The sequence below is a fragment of the Apis cerana genome, linkage group LG2 (assembly GCF_029169275.1).
Source record: "Apis cerana isolate GH-2021 linkage group LG2, AcerK_1.0, whole genome shotgun sequence".
Classification (NCBI taxonomy): domain Eukaryota; kingdom Metazoa; phylum Arthropoda; class Insecta; order Hymenoptera; family Apidae; genus Apis; species Apis cerana.
The window spans coordinates 5,807,035-5,824,824 of NC_083853.1; the positions used below are offsets into that span (position 1 = coordinate 5,807,035).

A 17,790-nucleotide genomic window follows, 5' to 3' on the forward strand; every position below is an offset into this window, starting at 1 on the left:
AAAGAAGGTCAGGCTCGTTTGGAAAATTGGATGTGCTCCGGCCGGGATTCTGTTTACCGGTGAGCGGCACCGTTATCGGAGACAGGCGATTTATCAGCCCATTGTCTTCGGGCAGGGCGAACGCGAGCTCGAGCTTCACGAATGTACGAATCCTCGAATCCGCTTGGATATTCGTCCGTGGATCGAAGACGAGAGCTCGAACGAAGGGAATTGATCGATGAGAGGAAGAGCATATATACAAAACGATTCAACGAGCATACGTGAACTCTACTCTCGAATGAAAAAGAATTCGAAAGGAGAGTGTCGTGGTACACGCGTGTAAGGAAAGTGTCGGACGTTTCAGGGATTGGAATTATTTTCACGAAGCTTTGTCGTTTATCGGACAAGAGTTAGGGAATAGAAAGGAAATTGGGCAATTGGAAGGAAGGATCTATGAACGTGGATCCGTACTCACTTGAAGAGTGGAGGTGCCTCGTTGCCACCTCTCGTCTTGTCGAAGACGAGGCCCGACTGTCCGCGAATTCTGGTAATCGTGACGACCATCGAGGAGGCATCCGCGGCGGGAAAAGTGGCCCATCATGTCCGTGCTGGAGGCCGGTGAAGCCGACAGGTCGACCATGTCACCGCTGGACGAAGTCGTATCCCCGACGAGCGTCGAGTCGGAACTGATGGTCACCGACATGTTGGACGAGCACGAGACCACGCTGAACGAGCACAGGGACGGTGGCAAGCGCAAGAGAGACACGGACGGCGAGGAGCTGACACCCAGGAAGTTGCCCTCACTCACCAGGAACAACAACGACGTGGGCTTCGTCCTCGAGGAGAGCGCTGACGACGATCTCCGCGAGGACAGAGATGACGTAAGTCGAATATTTCTTTTTTTTCTCTCTCTCCTTTCCTTTCTTTCTTGTTTCCGCGGAGGAGAAAGAAAGAGAAAGAGAGAGAGAGAGAGAAGTGTTGGTTTCGAGGTGAATGGTGATTCGTCTCGTCGTGTCGATTAATATCGTTGGATTAGATTTTGCTGATTCATACGATGATGGAATCGAATGGAGTAAATTTTGGAAGAGTATGATGATTTTCTTCTTTTTTCTTTTATTTTTTTCGGGGGAGGGGATTTCTCAATTTAAAATTTAAATAAGCGAATAAGCAATATCTCGAATTCTCATATATATAATATTCAAATTTCAAATATATAATACGTTATGATCGTATATACGTTTGATCGTTAAGTCGTGATCTTGTGATGTATTTTATTCGATTTTTCCAATTTTCCAAAGACTATAAATGAAATCTTAAAAACTTTCTGAAAACTTTCTTCCATCGTATTTAAAAAAAATTTAGAATTAAAACTTACAGATCCTTTCGCCAGAAGGTTTCTCCATTGTGAAAGCTTGAAAGTATACTTCATTGTCATGCTTCAACATATTCTCCTCAAAACCATACCTTGTATACCTGAAACATCGACACACCGCATATCTTGATATGTTTGAACGAAAAATGCAAGGAGGGAATGATTGTTAATCGATAACAGCTCGACGAGCATATCGTGGAATCAATCGATTCCATGTTCTTTTTTTCTTTCTTTTTTATTTCTTCCGCTGGACCAGACATTTCTACGAAACTTGAGACTACGCACCGCCTTTCAATGACATTTATCCTCTTTTAAAGCGTACTCCATAACCCTGTTCTTCGACGAACGAGTCTCAAACTCTACATTGCGTAGAAACTAAATTCTCACGTGGCAAGTGAAAGAGCAGCTGTCGGTTCAAGTGTTGTCCGCCCACGCATCGGTTATACCTGCTCCACTGTCGTGAGCAGTATTCAACTCTGACATACGGCAACAAATCAGGTGTCTAGATCCAGGACTATAATAAAACGAAGCTATTAGCGCGTCATCTTTACGGCCCAGGAAGCGCGATATGCCGCTTGTATAGCTAATAACGCGCCCTTTTCTTCTATCCGATTTTCGCATGGTCGTCGAACCTTAAATCGGCCCTTTCCATTCCATGTTTTTCGTTTTTTTCTTCGAGCTGGCGATTCATTAAAGACGATTCATCGAGAAGCGAGTCGTGTTGAAAAATTGGAAAATTTACGCGATTGAGATTGATCTTTTCATCTCGGCCGGATTCGCATGAAATTAATAAAGATTGGATCTTTCGATTGGAAATCTCGCGTGCATTAAAGATCGTTAAAGATTTCTAAAGATGGTGGTCACGACATTTCGTAGAATTTATTAAAGATAATTGGAAATTTAGAAAGCGGTCTCATATTGGAAATTTTCTTCTTGGAACGTAACTTCTCTTGGCTGTATCTGTTCGAACGAAACGATCGAATTAAACGAAGAGGATCGAAAATTTGTCTTATCTATATGGAAAATTCGTAATAATAGCGGTTTCTATTATTTTTGATTGATTGAATACGACGAGGTGTCTTTAAAAATTAAAGAAATGTATAAAATTGTCGGTAATTATAATAAATTTCTTCAGAACCTATCCAATTCTCTCTAAACAATTTCATATTCGTAGTTCGTTAACTCTACAGAGAAGCCTTTTTTATTAGCTTCTTCCAAAGATATTAAGTTATCTAAAAATGCAACCTTGTTAGGATAAATTATCCCATTCTCTTTAAACTCTCGTATAACCTCTGCGCCAAGAGACGTAACTCAAAACAATTATCAAATTTCTTTCACCGCATAACGAACCGTACATCATCGTTCATTGCGTCATACTGTAATGTTATAATTGCTGTCGTAAAGGCAGTGTAAACGTTCTCTCTTAAGTATTCATTAAGTTCGTTTCGTATAGCGGAAGTATCTTAAAACGGGACATTAAAAACATTATTTACCGCATCGACGTCTTGGCGAATAATAATCTTCAAGATGTAAAAACAAAATTAGAAAGGAAGTAGCCAAATAACTGTGTTGGCTGATCGTTAAACGCGACAAAGAAGTAAATTTCGAGTTGTCCAAAATTGTTTTTTTATGTTGTACGTCCGTCATATACTATTCTTCGGCAAACGTCATACTTGCTAAATTTCACGCTCGTCATAAAATTCTCGATTACCTGTCTTAACGGTCGGCGATTGCCATTTGCACGTCCTCGATTGGTTCTTCCTTTAGAATTTTAGATTCCCTTTAGCTGTTACAGCCTTTTCGTCGAAATTATTCTTGCCGGTCAAAAATTTATCGGCTAATAAGAGATCCTCCCCTGGACACAATTTTTCATTTCAATTTTTCACTCCCACGAAACTGAAACAAGAAAAAAATGTTAACAAGATTACAAAATTCACCCTCTATATTAATTCTCTCTCTCGATTAACTAAACTATTTGACACGAAGAAAACTTCTATTCTTCTTTCTTCATCTACAAAACCAAAAACTAAAATCAATCGGCAGGAAAACCAAGAATCTGAACTTTCTCAAACGATCCTCGACAAAATCTCGATACATCTCCGTTGTACAAACGGATCTAATTGGTAACGAGAATCGCGTTAGCATTCGAGATAAGAGATCGAGGGTGTTCCTCCTCCTCCTCCTCCTCCTCCTAGTTAAGCATCGAGGAAGCGGTGTCCACTCACGAAAACGAGGACAGATGCATGCTCTGAGAGCGTAGGCAGGATTGTCGTAGGATACAAGCCTGTGCACACGAGGTCAGGAAACGGGTTTCAGGGAAAATCTCTACGATCCTATCCCGCACGAGATGCGTTATCCGTATATATATATATATATATATCTGCCTGTCTCGCAAGAAGAGATCCAACGTCGAACATTAATAGAGGTTCCATTAACCGCGTTTCCTGCCCGATCCCCGTGTGTCCACATCGCGGGGAACATTTTCTCCCGCGAATCGTTTCTCTTGTTGGATATTATATTGTGGGACGATACGCGTTGGCGGGATTAGATCGAACGTATCGAGAGACAGGTGTGTTTTCAGGATACGTTTGACGGATCGACTCGATTAAGAGATTATTGATCGAAACTGGAGACGGTGTGTTGCGTATTTAAACGAAGAGGGAAGTTTATTATTGCGCGTAATTTCGATGTATAATATATTTATTTATAGCTCGAAATGTAATAAAATGTAAAAATATTGGCCGTTTAAATAAAATTATTTTTCTTCTTCTTCTTTGTTAGCGATCATTTCAAAATCGATCGTTTTTTATCTTTGTAGTTCGAGTTAAACAAATGTATTTAAGTTAATAGATGTTCATCGATTAACGTTTCTTTGCTCAAAAATTTGCAATTTGTGCCGCATGTAACATAAGATTATGTAGATATCAGCAGAATTTGAATACATCATATTGATTTAAATAGAAATAAAATTCGATAATTTCTATTAAATATACGCATATTTTTTCCTAAAAGAAATTTACATTATCTCTATCTCAAAGTTCCCACTACTTTGAAAATTAATAAATTTTAATAATATTTCACCGATTCGATATATCCCCTCGAATACATCTGGAAATATTCACTACAACAACAATCATCCGAGGAATTTATTTCATTTCCATATCGTTTATCGCGAAACGAATTAAAAATCTTTCAAATCCGTCGTAAATCAATCCCTCTGTGGCTTCGAGAGCCACTCTTCGCAAGACGAAAAAAATAAGAAATAAAAAAAATAGCAAAAAAAAAAAAAATAAAAATAAAAATAAAAGAAAAAGAATAAAAAAGATAAAAAAAGATAAAAATAAAAAAAAATCGCTGAAAATAATAAATGATTTGCGTAACGGAGAGTTAATGACTTCGAAACGGCAATAAAGAATTTCTCGGTGCCTAGATCCGCGCATTGAAATCGCAGGAAAGGCTTTCGTGGAAACACCGGAAAGGATAATAGGCGAATATCGGTCCGGTGTAGACGTTGTAGAGGCGAGTTACGGACAATTTATTTACGCACAATCCTGAGATGTAGCCGTTCCTCGTGTGTACACAGTGGTCCAGCGAAACGTGTTTACCCCGATGCCGATTCCAAGATCCCATAGAATAGCATCGTGGATTCCATTAGCCGTATTTCCACTGGACGTGCCCGTAAAAATCATCATTTCTCGATCCTTCTCGCGCGCTCAGTGTTAAACTGTGAAGTTTGTTATTGCCGCGTGCAAACCTCGAGTTTGAGGGAAATAATATTGGATTTATAGGATTAGATTTATTGCGCGCGTTACAGGATATTGGATTTAGCAAGAAATGAATATTTGGATACAAATAAGCGGTGTGCGGTTTAAGATGGATAAAAGTGGACGTATTCGATGGTCGTTTTCGAAATTACGAAAGTGTGACGATGAGATGGGATTCTAGAGAATGATAAATTCGATAAAGAAAATTTTAAAAAAGAAATTTTGTTCCGCGATATTGAGAGAGAAAATCTTTTTTTTTAAACATCGAATACAACAGAGTCGATGATTAAACATGATCCCTGCTTCCGATCAGTTGGCTCATTTGATAATTTACTTTTCTCTATTCTATTTTTTCTCGGTGCCAATTTTTTTTCTTTTAAATCAATTTTTCCTAAGTTGATCGTGAAGTAAAACCTCTTTAAGAAACGCGATCAATTTATAATGATGCTGTAAAAATACCAATAAAATTATGATGACATCAGTGAAACATCCTTAAAGTGTCATAAGAAAAGAGACATAAACAGACGTACATACAAGTATACGAACGATCGTTTTACGAGACATAAAATTCGAAAAACGTTTTAAGAAATCGCGATAAGGAATAGAGATTTGATAGTTACTTAATCTTCATGCAACGTCGTAAAAACTAAAAGAACTATCTTTCTTTATCGAATCGAATTCGATAAAAATTTTCAACGAATGCACACGATATAATAAAATTTCTTCTTCGAAAAATTGTACGAGCATCTATAATTTAATTATCGTCCAAATATCAACATCGTTATATTTTAAATGCGATGCAAGACTTTTAAATACTTGGATCGTCGTTCGAATTTTCGAATCCAAACATTTACATAACGACAATTCCTATTATAATTATAATTGAACAAACGTTATATCACGGAGGCTTTCACTCGGCACGGGGAATTTTTGAACGAAACAAAAAAAAAAGTTAGTCGTTCACGTCTGACTTCGACGGCGATTCTATCTTCTTGATTGGAAGCCGAAGCGCGTGTTATTAGTTTTAATTACGGCTGGTTATGAAAGTGTACCCTTGTCAAAGAGAAACAGTCGTAACTTAAATCCTCGATCGGTGTGGATGTTGTTTAGAGAGGTTCGTACTCGTGAATCCTCGATTCATACTCGAGGATGAAAATTGGTTTTAGATAATGAAGAGATTGGTATCTTCGAAAGATATGATTTCAAAGACGCGTAAATAATAATAGAAGTGATAATGAATACGAAGCCTATCGATTATTTCTTACGTGATTCGGACAAAAATTTCTCAGAAGTAATAAATATTCATACCAGGGGTGTAAAAATAAATAAAAAATCTCGCAAGATTTGTAAAATTTGAAATAAAATCTTAATGCAAAATTCATAAAGAAACTTACAACGAGGAAGTCGAGCGAAATTTGGAATGGTTTTTCTTTTTTTTTTCAAAAATTTCGAAAAAAAGAAAGAAAGAAAGGGTAAATTCTTCGCAAGGATCAAAGATTCGATAAAATATTCAAGATATGGATATTTGCAATTCAGAATACACAAACGCAACAGGGGAATGGTGAATTGACAAGTGGTTTTGTCACCTACACGTTTCTTGCTACGTAATAAAACATAAAAATCTCTTCATTTCCGACAAATTGGACGGCAAGAGTGAGAGAAGGTGGTTACGACACCTGTAATCTTCATAATCGCTCGCAATTTACACGCCAACGAAAACGATCGCTCATGATAATTTGCGTACGATTCGTGCGAATAGTTTAATAGTCGTTTCGTCCCTATATCCGGCTGTTTAACCTTTGTTACATTGTGTGCACATAGAAGAGTGCGTAAATTATCGCGACGAAGGGTCTGTTAATGATTCAATCCTCTATTCGTAGTGTAAAGTTATTCTGCAAACCGAACAACATCGGCCGTTTAATGATTCAACGATACTTTGGAGTATAAAATGGATATTTCAATTTTATTGTATTGAAACTATACTTTTGCAAAATATCTTCAAATTTTCAACATCAGGAATTCATCCTCTAATCTTATCCATCGAAACTCTAACAAATCTTTGCAATTTGCGATTACAATATTACGAATCAAAAAGCATCAACACTTTCAAACCTCCTCCAACATCAGCAAATCTATTCTCAAAACTTATTGCTCCAAAACCACCAACACAAAACTCTCTCCACCATCGACAAATCGTTTCAAAACGATTGCTCCAAAATAGCCGATTCAATTTCAAGCATTTCTATATCTCTAAAACTTGTATCCTTCAAACCTTCTCCAACCATGTCCAGAGGAACCATCCTAGGGATACAAGCACCCTAGCGGACTTTCAACCTTGTCTCCTGTCCATCCGGCAGATTTTCGCCCGGAAAAAAATGGCGAACGGCTCGACTCGGTAGTCAAAAGGCCGCGTATAAATCACGCGGTGGCATCTTAGATAATGACAGTCATGCGGCATGCCCGTGTGCGCCGGCCACGACGGCTGATATATTGTTCGGTGGCCGGCCAAGGTAGCGGTTAAAATTCTTTGCCAATGATAATCCAGTCTTTTTCCTTCCTCCTCCTCCTCCGTTGCGTGCACGATTTCCGGTCCGATCGCGATCACCGGTTGGATCGATATCAAAGGGAACTCGCTCAGAAGAAATTACACGCTTCCGCTTGTTTTCATCCGGTTCGGGCCGTCACAGATCGAGTGATACTATTAAAATGCGTATCCCGATCGCAAAATACAAATATTCCTTCCCCTCCTGCACGTTTAACTTAATTCTGGGTATTTAGGAGGAGTCTCGATGTCTCTTTTTGTTGTTGAGAAAGAAAAAAATGGGTAAAAGGTAGAGTTATAAGAGGTTATAAGGGATGCTCTGATTTCGTTAGGTGAATGTTAGGCGCAAGCTTGATCGATAAACGAATTATATAGGTAACGAGCGAAGAAAGAGAGATGTATATGCAGATAGAACAGTGATTAAAGCAAACTGATTATCTTAACGAGTGGGTGCTTCTTCGTTCAAGTAGTTTATTTTAGCTGATTTTATTTGTACGTACGATCTTCTTGGGTGATTTTGAAGTGAATCTTTGATAAAGATGCGAGTAGTTAGACGTTGGATTGTATACATTATGTTAGTAAGATGTGTAAAATTTTGCAAGATTGATGTGTTATTAATATGGAAATTTGTATGAATTGGAAACGTAGCGGGATTTTGTTAAAAAAACGATTCTCGTTTCCTTCCTTCCAAAGGATTATTATACGTTGTAAAAGAAGGATTAAGTTATTAAATTCTGCCTGAATTAACTTCATTTATGGTAATTTGCGTAATCCTAAAAAATTAAATTACACGGAAGAGTTTCTTTTATCGTGTTGGTTGCTGTTGAGTGCAAGTTTCTTACGATGTGAATTAATATTTAGAAAGAAATAAACAAGAAACTTTTATCATTTCTGGAATATTTATTTTTGCTATTATAAAAGGAGCCTCGGATGAATTTAACGAAATAAAATTACAAACGGAAGAATAGAAAACCAAAGCGAAAAAAGAATTTTGATACGATACATATTTCGATATATATTTTTCATCATTCTTATTACCTTGAACGTAACACGCATAATATAATTAACGTTTTTACATTCAAATCAAGTAGTTCTTGAGCAACAATATTTACTGATTTGCCGATTAAACGGATATTTCATAATACTCATATCAAGTATATTTTTCGAAATAATTATATCAGAAAGATACAATTTTAGATCGCTCAAATTTAATCCATGAATATACATACGGAATTAAAATTCACGTTGGAGGGAAGGAGCAATTCTTTGAATAAATTCTCAGGTTGTATCGTCATCCGTGCATTGCGGCAGCTGCAGCAAGCAACGAGAAGGAAGAAAAAATATTTTCTCAGCGAAGAAAACCACCGTGCAATCCGCAAATCCTTCCGTTGCGAAAGAAAGACGACGAGCTTTACTTGGACTTTTGTAAATCTCATCGCGACACTCGGCTCGAAAGGTCTTTAAACTTGCCGCATTAAAGTATCCCTTTCATTCCATTATCCTTTTGAATGGTAATATTGAATTGTTTATTGTTGTTGCAAAGAATTCTTTTTTCGAGGCGGAGAAAGAGGAAGTGGAAACCGATTTCATGGAAGTTATGGAATTTATAATATTTTCGTCTCATCTATCTATCTCAAAAAAACACACATCAAAAATTGAAATTTCTATCATCATCTTCTTTCCACTTGACTCCGTTAAAAAGAATAGATTAAATCGTTCTTCTTAACATCGTTCCAATATTTCAACCCATTTCAATTTTATCCACAAGATGAATCAATCACAGAGAAACGGTACTTACTCCTATAAAATCCCTTTCTCGTATTCTTCACAATGTATATATTTGTCGAATATAAAATATAAGGAAACAAATCGCATCGTCCAAATCACGTTTACATCTTCGAAAATAGAAATAGAAGACAAAGTATTAATTTGTTCGCAACTACTTAACCAGCTATCCTTTATTCCGCGAGTTAATCTCTCGTAGTATCCAGTGGCGTTCAATGGCGCATTCGCACAGTGGCGCGAATTAAAAATTTCGAATCGGCGAAATACGAACCTGTTCTCAATCCAAACCAGGAAACCTCCCTTATCCGGAGGTCGTCAGCTTCCGCGCCTGCATCGGGGAGGAGAGGTTGGGGTCGGTTTCGAGTAATAATAATATACAAGGGGCTGAGTAAAACGGCCGTTACACGGATAAATTTGTCGGTCCCGTGGTCGTTTATCGACTTCCTTCCAACCACGCCTCGCGCCTATGTTTATGCGCTTGGCATCGAAGCAGCCAGCTTTAATCCAGATCTTTATTGCGGCCTGCAAAGCCTATTGCGAGACACTCGAGGCGTACGGGGGGTGGTTGGAGAGGGAAGATCCGCGTTTATTGGGAATAGCCTCGAAAGGATTCGTAAGAATCGAGATCTTTTCGAAGTTTCCCTGAAGGGAAAGGAATTCAAAGGGAAATTTTTCTTCTGTTGCTCGATAAAGCGTGCGAGGCTTTATTGTTTGGATTTGATTTTGCGACGGTTCAGATTTGATGGAGAAATTTTGTTACTAAGAGAGAGAGAAATATTTCAGCAATGGAAGGAATTTTCACATTTTTGAAAATTTTTCAACAATTCGTTTCACAAAATCGATTTTCATTAATTCCAAACCATCTCCACGGCTTTTTGCATTAATTTTATGTTTGTGTATCGCACAATGCTCACTGTTAAATGTGGCTCGACTACCGATAACGCGTTTCGCGAACAAGGACAAGATTGTGGCCATGAGCATCAATTTATCGTGGCAATCGTAACAAGTATAAAACCTGTTAACGTTTTATTCCCTTTCCCGATTGCTACGCATCGATATGCAAATAGTAAATGCATGCAGATCGTCTTATTTTAAAATCTTGAAATTGCAAGTGTTCCAATAAGGATAAAATTGATATTTTTTTCACACACTTTTTATATATTTAAAACGTAAATGAAACAAAACAAACGTTAATTTTAATGGAATATTTTAACTTGGACAATTTTCTTTTCTAAATTACTCTATATTTTTTCGGAATTTTATACAATCTATTCGCGATAATAGAATCAAACGATTCAAAAAAAAAAAAAGACTCGATTAATTTGCATCCATTATAAGAGTCAACGGTTAACCGTTAATCAACCGTTATGCGGTAATTATACCGCAAGAAATATGATACGCGCATTTCCATGCCGCGTACCTTTCTCAACAATCGCGTTCATCCGTGGAATATCAAGCCGAATGCAACTCCAACTACTACCAAACGAGTATTATCCACTGAGAACGGAGGATAATAAACGCGGCTAACAGTGCCGCGATGGAAGTTCTTTTTCCACCTGCGAGTTTTCTTTTGCCGTCCAGGTAGAACACGATTTTACACCGGCGTACGCTGCACATCCGTTTTACACGGGTTAACACTCGATCACTCGTTGAAACGCAGGAATCGAGTTTTCAACGTTTCTTCCTGCCTTCTGAGTGGGAGAAACCGCGTTACCCTCGCTTCCTGTCTCCGTTCTTTTCAACTTCTTATCGCGGAAATAGCGGCGGAGAGCGTTCAGAGTTTTATCTCGTAATCGAACAGGAAAGCTTCATCCTCATCCGAAGTGATGGATTAATCAAAGAGAAATTTTAATTGAAGGTAAATTTTCAAAATGGGGTTTTGCGTTAGTATTGATAATGCTATTCCGATGATTAAATTCTATCTCTGTGTTTTTATTTGTCACGCTTGTTCTTTATTATTCAATATCTCACATGAGAATCTCTTTCTGTATTGTTATTCTGTATTTTCAATCCACTTTTGATATTTTACGTGAACTAGCATCTCCAATTTTATTTCACTACACTTCGATTCAAATTCCAAAACGAAAATCATTTGGATTTTCAACGAGCCCCTAAACAGCATGAAGCAACAAAAATTAGAAATCCATCCCCTGTGGAAAGTTCTCTCGTCGGGGTTCGAAGGGCCGCATTTTGCTAATTTTCTCTTTGCCCCATTTCTTTCGCGCGTACACTTATTATTCGTTGTCGGCTGCTCGTCGACTCTTTGACGGCTCGACTGAGAGGTAATTTGGGATCAGAAAGCTTAGTAATTACCATGTAAATCGAGCATGGATTATTAAAGCTAAAGTAATGTATGCGTCTTATTTCGTGCTCGTTAGCCGAGCGGCTACCATCGCGGCTAAGAAGCCGACGCGTCGTCCGCCAAAATTCATTCCGAGAACTCCATTTTTTCTTATTTCATATTTTTATTTCGCACCTCTTGAAAAATTTACGTAAACGTATAGATATTCCTTTATGAAACTTCGTCTCGTTAACTTGAGCAAAACCTCGCGTGTCTTCCACCTCGAATAGCCAAGTGTTCCTTCCACGTGTGACACGTCCAATATGGACGATGCAAATTTTTGGTGGTAAATGTAGGTGCGAATTTCGTTAGCGCGACGAAATTGGCCTCTTCCTCGATTACGAAACCGACCAGCCGAGCTTCGTTCCGTGTACCCCCCTGTCCCTCGTTTAATATTCAGATATACTTGGCCGATACTTCGCGGAATCGATCCCTCCTTCATGAAAATTCATCGTTTCGAGCCCCCTCCTGTGAAAATTCTTTAAACGCTTTGATTTATTCAGTTTCGGCGCGATAAATCTTCAAAGCATAATTCAATATAATGTTACGTAATAAACGCTCGCAGGACAACCTAACCTTATCTTCTATGTTCTCTTTTTCTAACCTCAAAATTCAATCCATGCGTCCCAGAATAAGATCGAAACAACAAAATATTCCATAGACCCAACCTTCATTCCTTCGATCTTCCACTCATATTAATTTAATGATTAAGCTAGGTTAGATCAGGTCACGTTCCAACCTGAAAATTCAACATGTACAAATTATTATAATTCAACAATATTCTGTAATTCCTACACATAACGTTGTGAAACTTCGAAAAAGATGCAATTATTTCTTGGACGATCGTGCCGATTTTGGACGAGATATCTAAATAATACACGTTACGAAACGAAAAATCCTTTGATCCCACCTCCTCTTATAACACGTTTCTCCATCCATACGATTTCCTCGAGCTGTGCCTACTATCTCACAGCATCGCGCGCGATCGAAAAATGCGATCATCGGGAGAGGAATTCGAGCGATTCAATGGCGGATCCCCGAGCTTCCGTAAAAACGGTTCCGCGCGAACGCCTCGAAGGCAAAACACCTCGCGACGCGTTTGCGCTCGTTGGAAACATTATCGCGGAATTCCAGGCGTCGTTTCGAGCTTGTTATCAGCACGATCGGTGGATATCTCCCTCTCTTTCTTTCTCTCTAATGACCCTTGCCGCAACCCTTGTCGTGGACCAAGTCACGAATCGTATATACCGAGTCGAATGTTCATTCCACGATCGGTAGAAGACGACACAAAGTGTTTCGAGATTTCACCTTTCGGCTTATATTATTAGCCATTGTGCTCTTCGACGTCTCATCTCGCGCGCACACACACCCCTTCCACTCCTCCCTCAGATTATTTCGATTAGCCTTGAATGCCGAGCTATTGTCTCAGAGAGCTCTTACGTATCCGATGGCCGAGCTTCTTCTGCACGCGGATACAACCGTTAACCTTTTCACGTCCTACTTCGACGTTGGCCGCCTTGTAACTTGGCGAGACGTGTACACGACGCTCGAATATGACTCATAGATTCGCGCGAGAAATATGAAATATGAATCGTACGGTCTATCGGAGATGAGAGGGTACGGGGAGCGATAAATATTTTTAATCGTCGGATGAGTGGCACGGTGTTTGCGTTGAACCGAGTAGAGAGTTGTCTCTTGGTGTTTGTCTCGTGCCTCGAGGATTTGGTTGTGCGAGTTTAAACGAGGGATAATGGTAATGGAGGAAAAGCATCGTTTATTTGTTTAGTATGATTTACGATGGAAAATATTCGACGGATCTAGAGGATATTACGATTTAATTTTACGTTTGTTTTAAATATTTTTTTTAGTTTGAGATTGATTAATGTTGATAGACAACAGAAATGGATCATTCATGGATAAGTAATAATATCCTGCATAACGTAAATATAATTTAATAATACGTGTTGCATTTCACGATGAGGCACGTTGATGTGATAGATTATCATTTTCTATAGTTCTTATATTTATCGCTGTTAACATTAGATTACTACGATGATGATAACGATGGAAAGAGAATAAATTAAAATTCATAAATTTACATTTAATAATCACTCGACGATGAAATGGGAAAAGAAAAATATATACGAATGTATTCGAAGAGAATCAAAATACTTATCTGTATTCTTCTAAAGATATCAGAATTTAAAAGTTAAATATATACAATCTTTTTGAAATAAATTATTGAGCAAAAACTTTAAAATTTGCTAATTTCTTTTCTAATAAGAAATTATAAATTTTCAAACATCAGATGCATAAACTTTTAGTTTTAATCATGATAATTATGATAATTATGTATTATATTCTACGCATGAAGTGTCTGAGTTTTTATCATTAAGGAATTAACATGATGTTAAAATTAGAAATGATTATACATGCAAGTTTAGATTATCTTATCGATTCTCAAAAATTTTAATCTATCAATTAAAATTGCATTAACAGTACACGAAACGTCTAATATCATAACCATTAGTGATTTTACCGTTTACCGAAACCATTAAAAACGTGGAAATAGATGTTAATGTATCAATCATACCTCGTTAAAACGAATTATAACTGTACAAATACTGTTCCTAATGAATTTCAGATCACTTCTCTGAAAGACAAACTCTAATCTAATCATTAAACCCATAAAAACGAAATCTAAAAGGATTACGAAAACCATATATTTAAAAATATCCCTCATTTTGTCCACCCTTATTCACAAATATTCCTATTATTCCCATCCACAGAATAATAACAAAATCAAACAATTTCTCAATCAATCCCATCGTAGAACAGATCTACAAATTGCATCGAAACATTACCAGATCATTAACTTTTCACGGATTCCACTTTGATACAATATTGTTAAAAATCTTTTCTTAGAACCAGAGAAAAATCAAAGTGATCAGTTCGTGCGACGGGGAAAAGGAAAACATCAATTCCGCCCACGCGTGTAATAATTTCACAAAGTGGAAGGAAAGATCTCCGGATCGATCGGTGGATCAAAATCCGAATCCGCCTACCTGAAGCTCAGGTAACAGGTTTCCTCCACGCCCTGCGTTGTGTCGAGCTCGATTTAAACGCTCGTCCTATATCGCGTGCACACGCGTGTGGACGTGAACACACGTGGTTCGAATCGATGGGACGGAATAGAGCTCATGTTTAAATACATGCGGTGAAACGTAGGCAGGTACTTTGGCTCGCAACACGCCGTCGGGTATAGGCCGACATGCGCAGGTGCCTTCGGGCTGCCTCAAGCATTAAATTCACTCCTTGGACGATGATTCGACGAGCTGACGGAAGTAGCTTTCAGGAAGAACCTTTCAGTAGGCCTTTGAGGAAAGGATTTGATGACTGTCCTTTCGTTTTTTTGAAGCTCTTCATTTTCTTTTGATAGTTCTCCTTTTATTATTAATTTTATATATATTGTGGCTTGGTTATTGGTCTAAATCATCTCCTTTTCAAATTCTTTTCTTTGTAATCGCGAATTCAGCGTTTATAGCTCGACTGTATGAGATCAAATTAGAGATTAAAATTTCAATAAATTAATGAATTTAATTAATGAAATTATTTCGATATACCTTCCCAACAACTATTCGATCCACACACGTAAAAGATATCATCCGTATGTAATTGTATCGCGTGACGATGATCCAAGGGAAGTGGCGTCTTCGCGCGGATCTATCACTCGCGGGACCCTGCGTGTCACGTTGGAAATAATAACTATAAAACAAAGATCGGCGTGTTCGACACGTGAGTGAAAAATTATAAACGTGTTCTTTTATCATCGCGGTCACGCAGATCGTTCCCTCTCGACGGATAAGGAAAGCTTCGAGGGAGGAAAAAAAAAAAAAAGGAAGATGAAAGGCGTTAATACACGATCGAACAGCACGCACGCGTCTTGTAGTGTCGTATAATACGATCTACAAATCATACGGCGATACGTATACCCGTATTTATTGGCCGTGTTATTTTTCTATCGGCCTGGAGACCAGCTGGACCGACTTGACTTATCGATACGAGTCGAGGATTCGTTCGTCACGCGACTATTTTTCCAACCTGTACACGATGTTCCTTCGAATAACCGATAACTGGCGGTTATTGTTCTCGTGGATGCGTATTTTTCTTTTTTTTTTTTTTTTTGAAAATTGACCGATTAACGGAGATAAAGCGGATTCTATCTTGGATTCTAATTGGTGTCTAATAAATACACGTGTAAAAAGATTTTGCCAAGTCATCGATAAAAATTGAATTTATGTATGAAGCTATCGTTTTTATAATTGATTTTTGCCCGATACGAATGTAACGATAGTCGTAGTAATAGTAGATTTTAGATGTTTATGTAAATTTTTTTTCATTCTCTCGTGAGAATTCTAAAAGAGAAAAAAAAAAGAAAATACGACAATTCTCCGCCTCCTCGTGACGATTCGAATTTTTATAAATAAATTTAACAAGATCCGCCAAGAAACGTCCAATTATGGTAAAAAGTGAACAAACGTCGGATTCGATCAAAAATCAATACGAACGAGTAGAGTTAATAAAATCCTTCTAAAGACGATCGAGCCTCTAATAATAAATTGTCATTATTAATATAACTTTTATTGACATTTCGCAGCGCAAATCGCGCGTGGATCCCCGTTATCACGATCGGGGAAAAAAGCGGCAGCCATGAACTTTTGCTTGTTCTAAGCTTCGTTGGCGCTGATATTCAACGCCATTCACGCCGATCCTACGCCAATTATAATATTGTCAGCTGTAAAATCTGCGATAACCTTTTCATTTTAATCGATACGAGAGATTGTCGCGAAGTTTTTTTCCTTCCTTCCTTTCTTTCTTTCTTTCTTTCTTCTTCTACGTATTATCGCGTTATAACGATTGGTAAATCGCGATGAAGAGACTGTTTAAACACTCGTTTGATTTGTTGTTTGTAGTGTTGAATAAACCATTTTATTAATGTATTTAAGTTAAATGTATAAGTTTGATGCGTGTTAAATGTTTTTCTTGGAAGTTGGATTTTCACGAGTTAATATTTACTCGTCGTTAAAATTATCGAAAAGCTAGGATAGACCAAGAGTTTTCAATTTTATTAATTTACGAAGAAGATTTGAGAAGAATTTGTAGTAAAAAAAAAAAATTAATATATAGCGTAGTTTTCTACGTTTTCGATTTAATAATAATAATAATAATAATAATTTCAAACGAACGCGTAATTCTTGTGAAATAATTTTTGTGATTGTAAATCATTGTGCACGTGCTTCGTTTCTCAAATCTCGTTGCACAAGATTATTTTCCTCGGAGCGTGATAATTTTTAATTTGCATCGTATTCCAGATCATAATCATTATTGAATGGGAAACAATGCAATGAAGAATATAAGTAGAAGAAGAAATTAACATCGAATATATATATACATATACGAATGTATCCAATGCTTTCTAATAGAATTTCTAATCGTAAGATAAACATCGCATCGTCATGCCACATAACACGAACGTGATGAAAATATTCGCGTTATTTTATTATACGTATATAAAATTGAAGAAATTGCCACAAATATTGGCAAGGACAAAACTTTAACATTTGATAAAGGTTATGTAAATGCTAGAACAATTCAAAGTTCTCGTGAAATTCAAGACTATTTGATTTTTTATTAAAATATAAACTAACATAAGAGAAAGATTCAAATGTCATGGGCAATAATCATTTAAAATAAATATATATATATATACGATAAAAAGCAAGATAAATAAACGTTTCAAACGAAGGTAGCCATTATAGCATTATAGCATTATTCGTCACTTGATTCAAATAGGAAAAGTAAAGAAAATGGACAAATAGGTTCCGTATGAGTTAATCGATATATTTATGTGCAATGACGAATGGAAATGATCAGCCAAAGTTATTCTACTAAAATAAAATAAAATTCACAGGATAGGTTCTTCGAACGTGCCATGCATACTTGTCAT

The 17,790-nt window shown here is 37.3% G+C and overlaps 2 protein-coding genes across 43 annotated transcripts in view; one reads left to right on the plus strand and one right to left on the minus strand.

The window, feature by feature from the left end:
• Positions 1-17,790, plus strand: part of LOC107994245 (transcription factor AP-2-epsilon) — a 236,105-nt gene that overhangs the window by 152,817 nt on the left and 65,498 nt on the right. For 2 of the 11 annotated variants that reach the window (XM_017051038.3, XM_028664990.2), the window contains exon 1: positions 579-860. The exons of the other annotated variants lie outside the window; for them this stretch is intronic. In XM_017051038.3, coding sequence (XP_016906527.1) covers positions 579-860 — 282 coding nt within the window. Of the gene's footprint in view, positions 1-578; positions 861-17,790 lie in introns of those variants that run through there. 11 annotated transcript variants of the gene reach the window in all.
• LOC107994247 (KH domain-containing, RNA-binding, signal transduction-associated protein 2) overlaps positions 1-17,790 on the minus strand; it is a 100,867-nt gene that overhangs the window by 9,074 nt on the left and 74,003 nt on the right. For 15 of the 32 annotated variants that reach the window (XM_062071923.1, XM_062071925.1, XM_062071926.1 and 12 more), the window contains 3 exons: positions 3,063-3,247; positions 1,355-1,452; positions 455-839 (listed from right to left, as the gene is read on the minus strand). The gene's annotated coding sequence lies outside the window, so the exon portion shown is untranslated. Of the gene's footprint in view, positions 1-454; positions 1,279-1,354; positions 1,453-1,636; positions 2,312-3,062; positions 3,248-14,848; positions 15,333-15,406; positions 15,549-17,790 lie in introns of all 32 variants that reach the window. The other 17 variants (XM_062071916.1, XM_062071909.1, XM_062071907.1 and 14 more) reach the window with 9 other exon arrangements.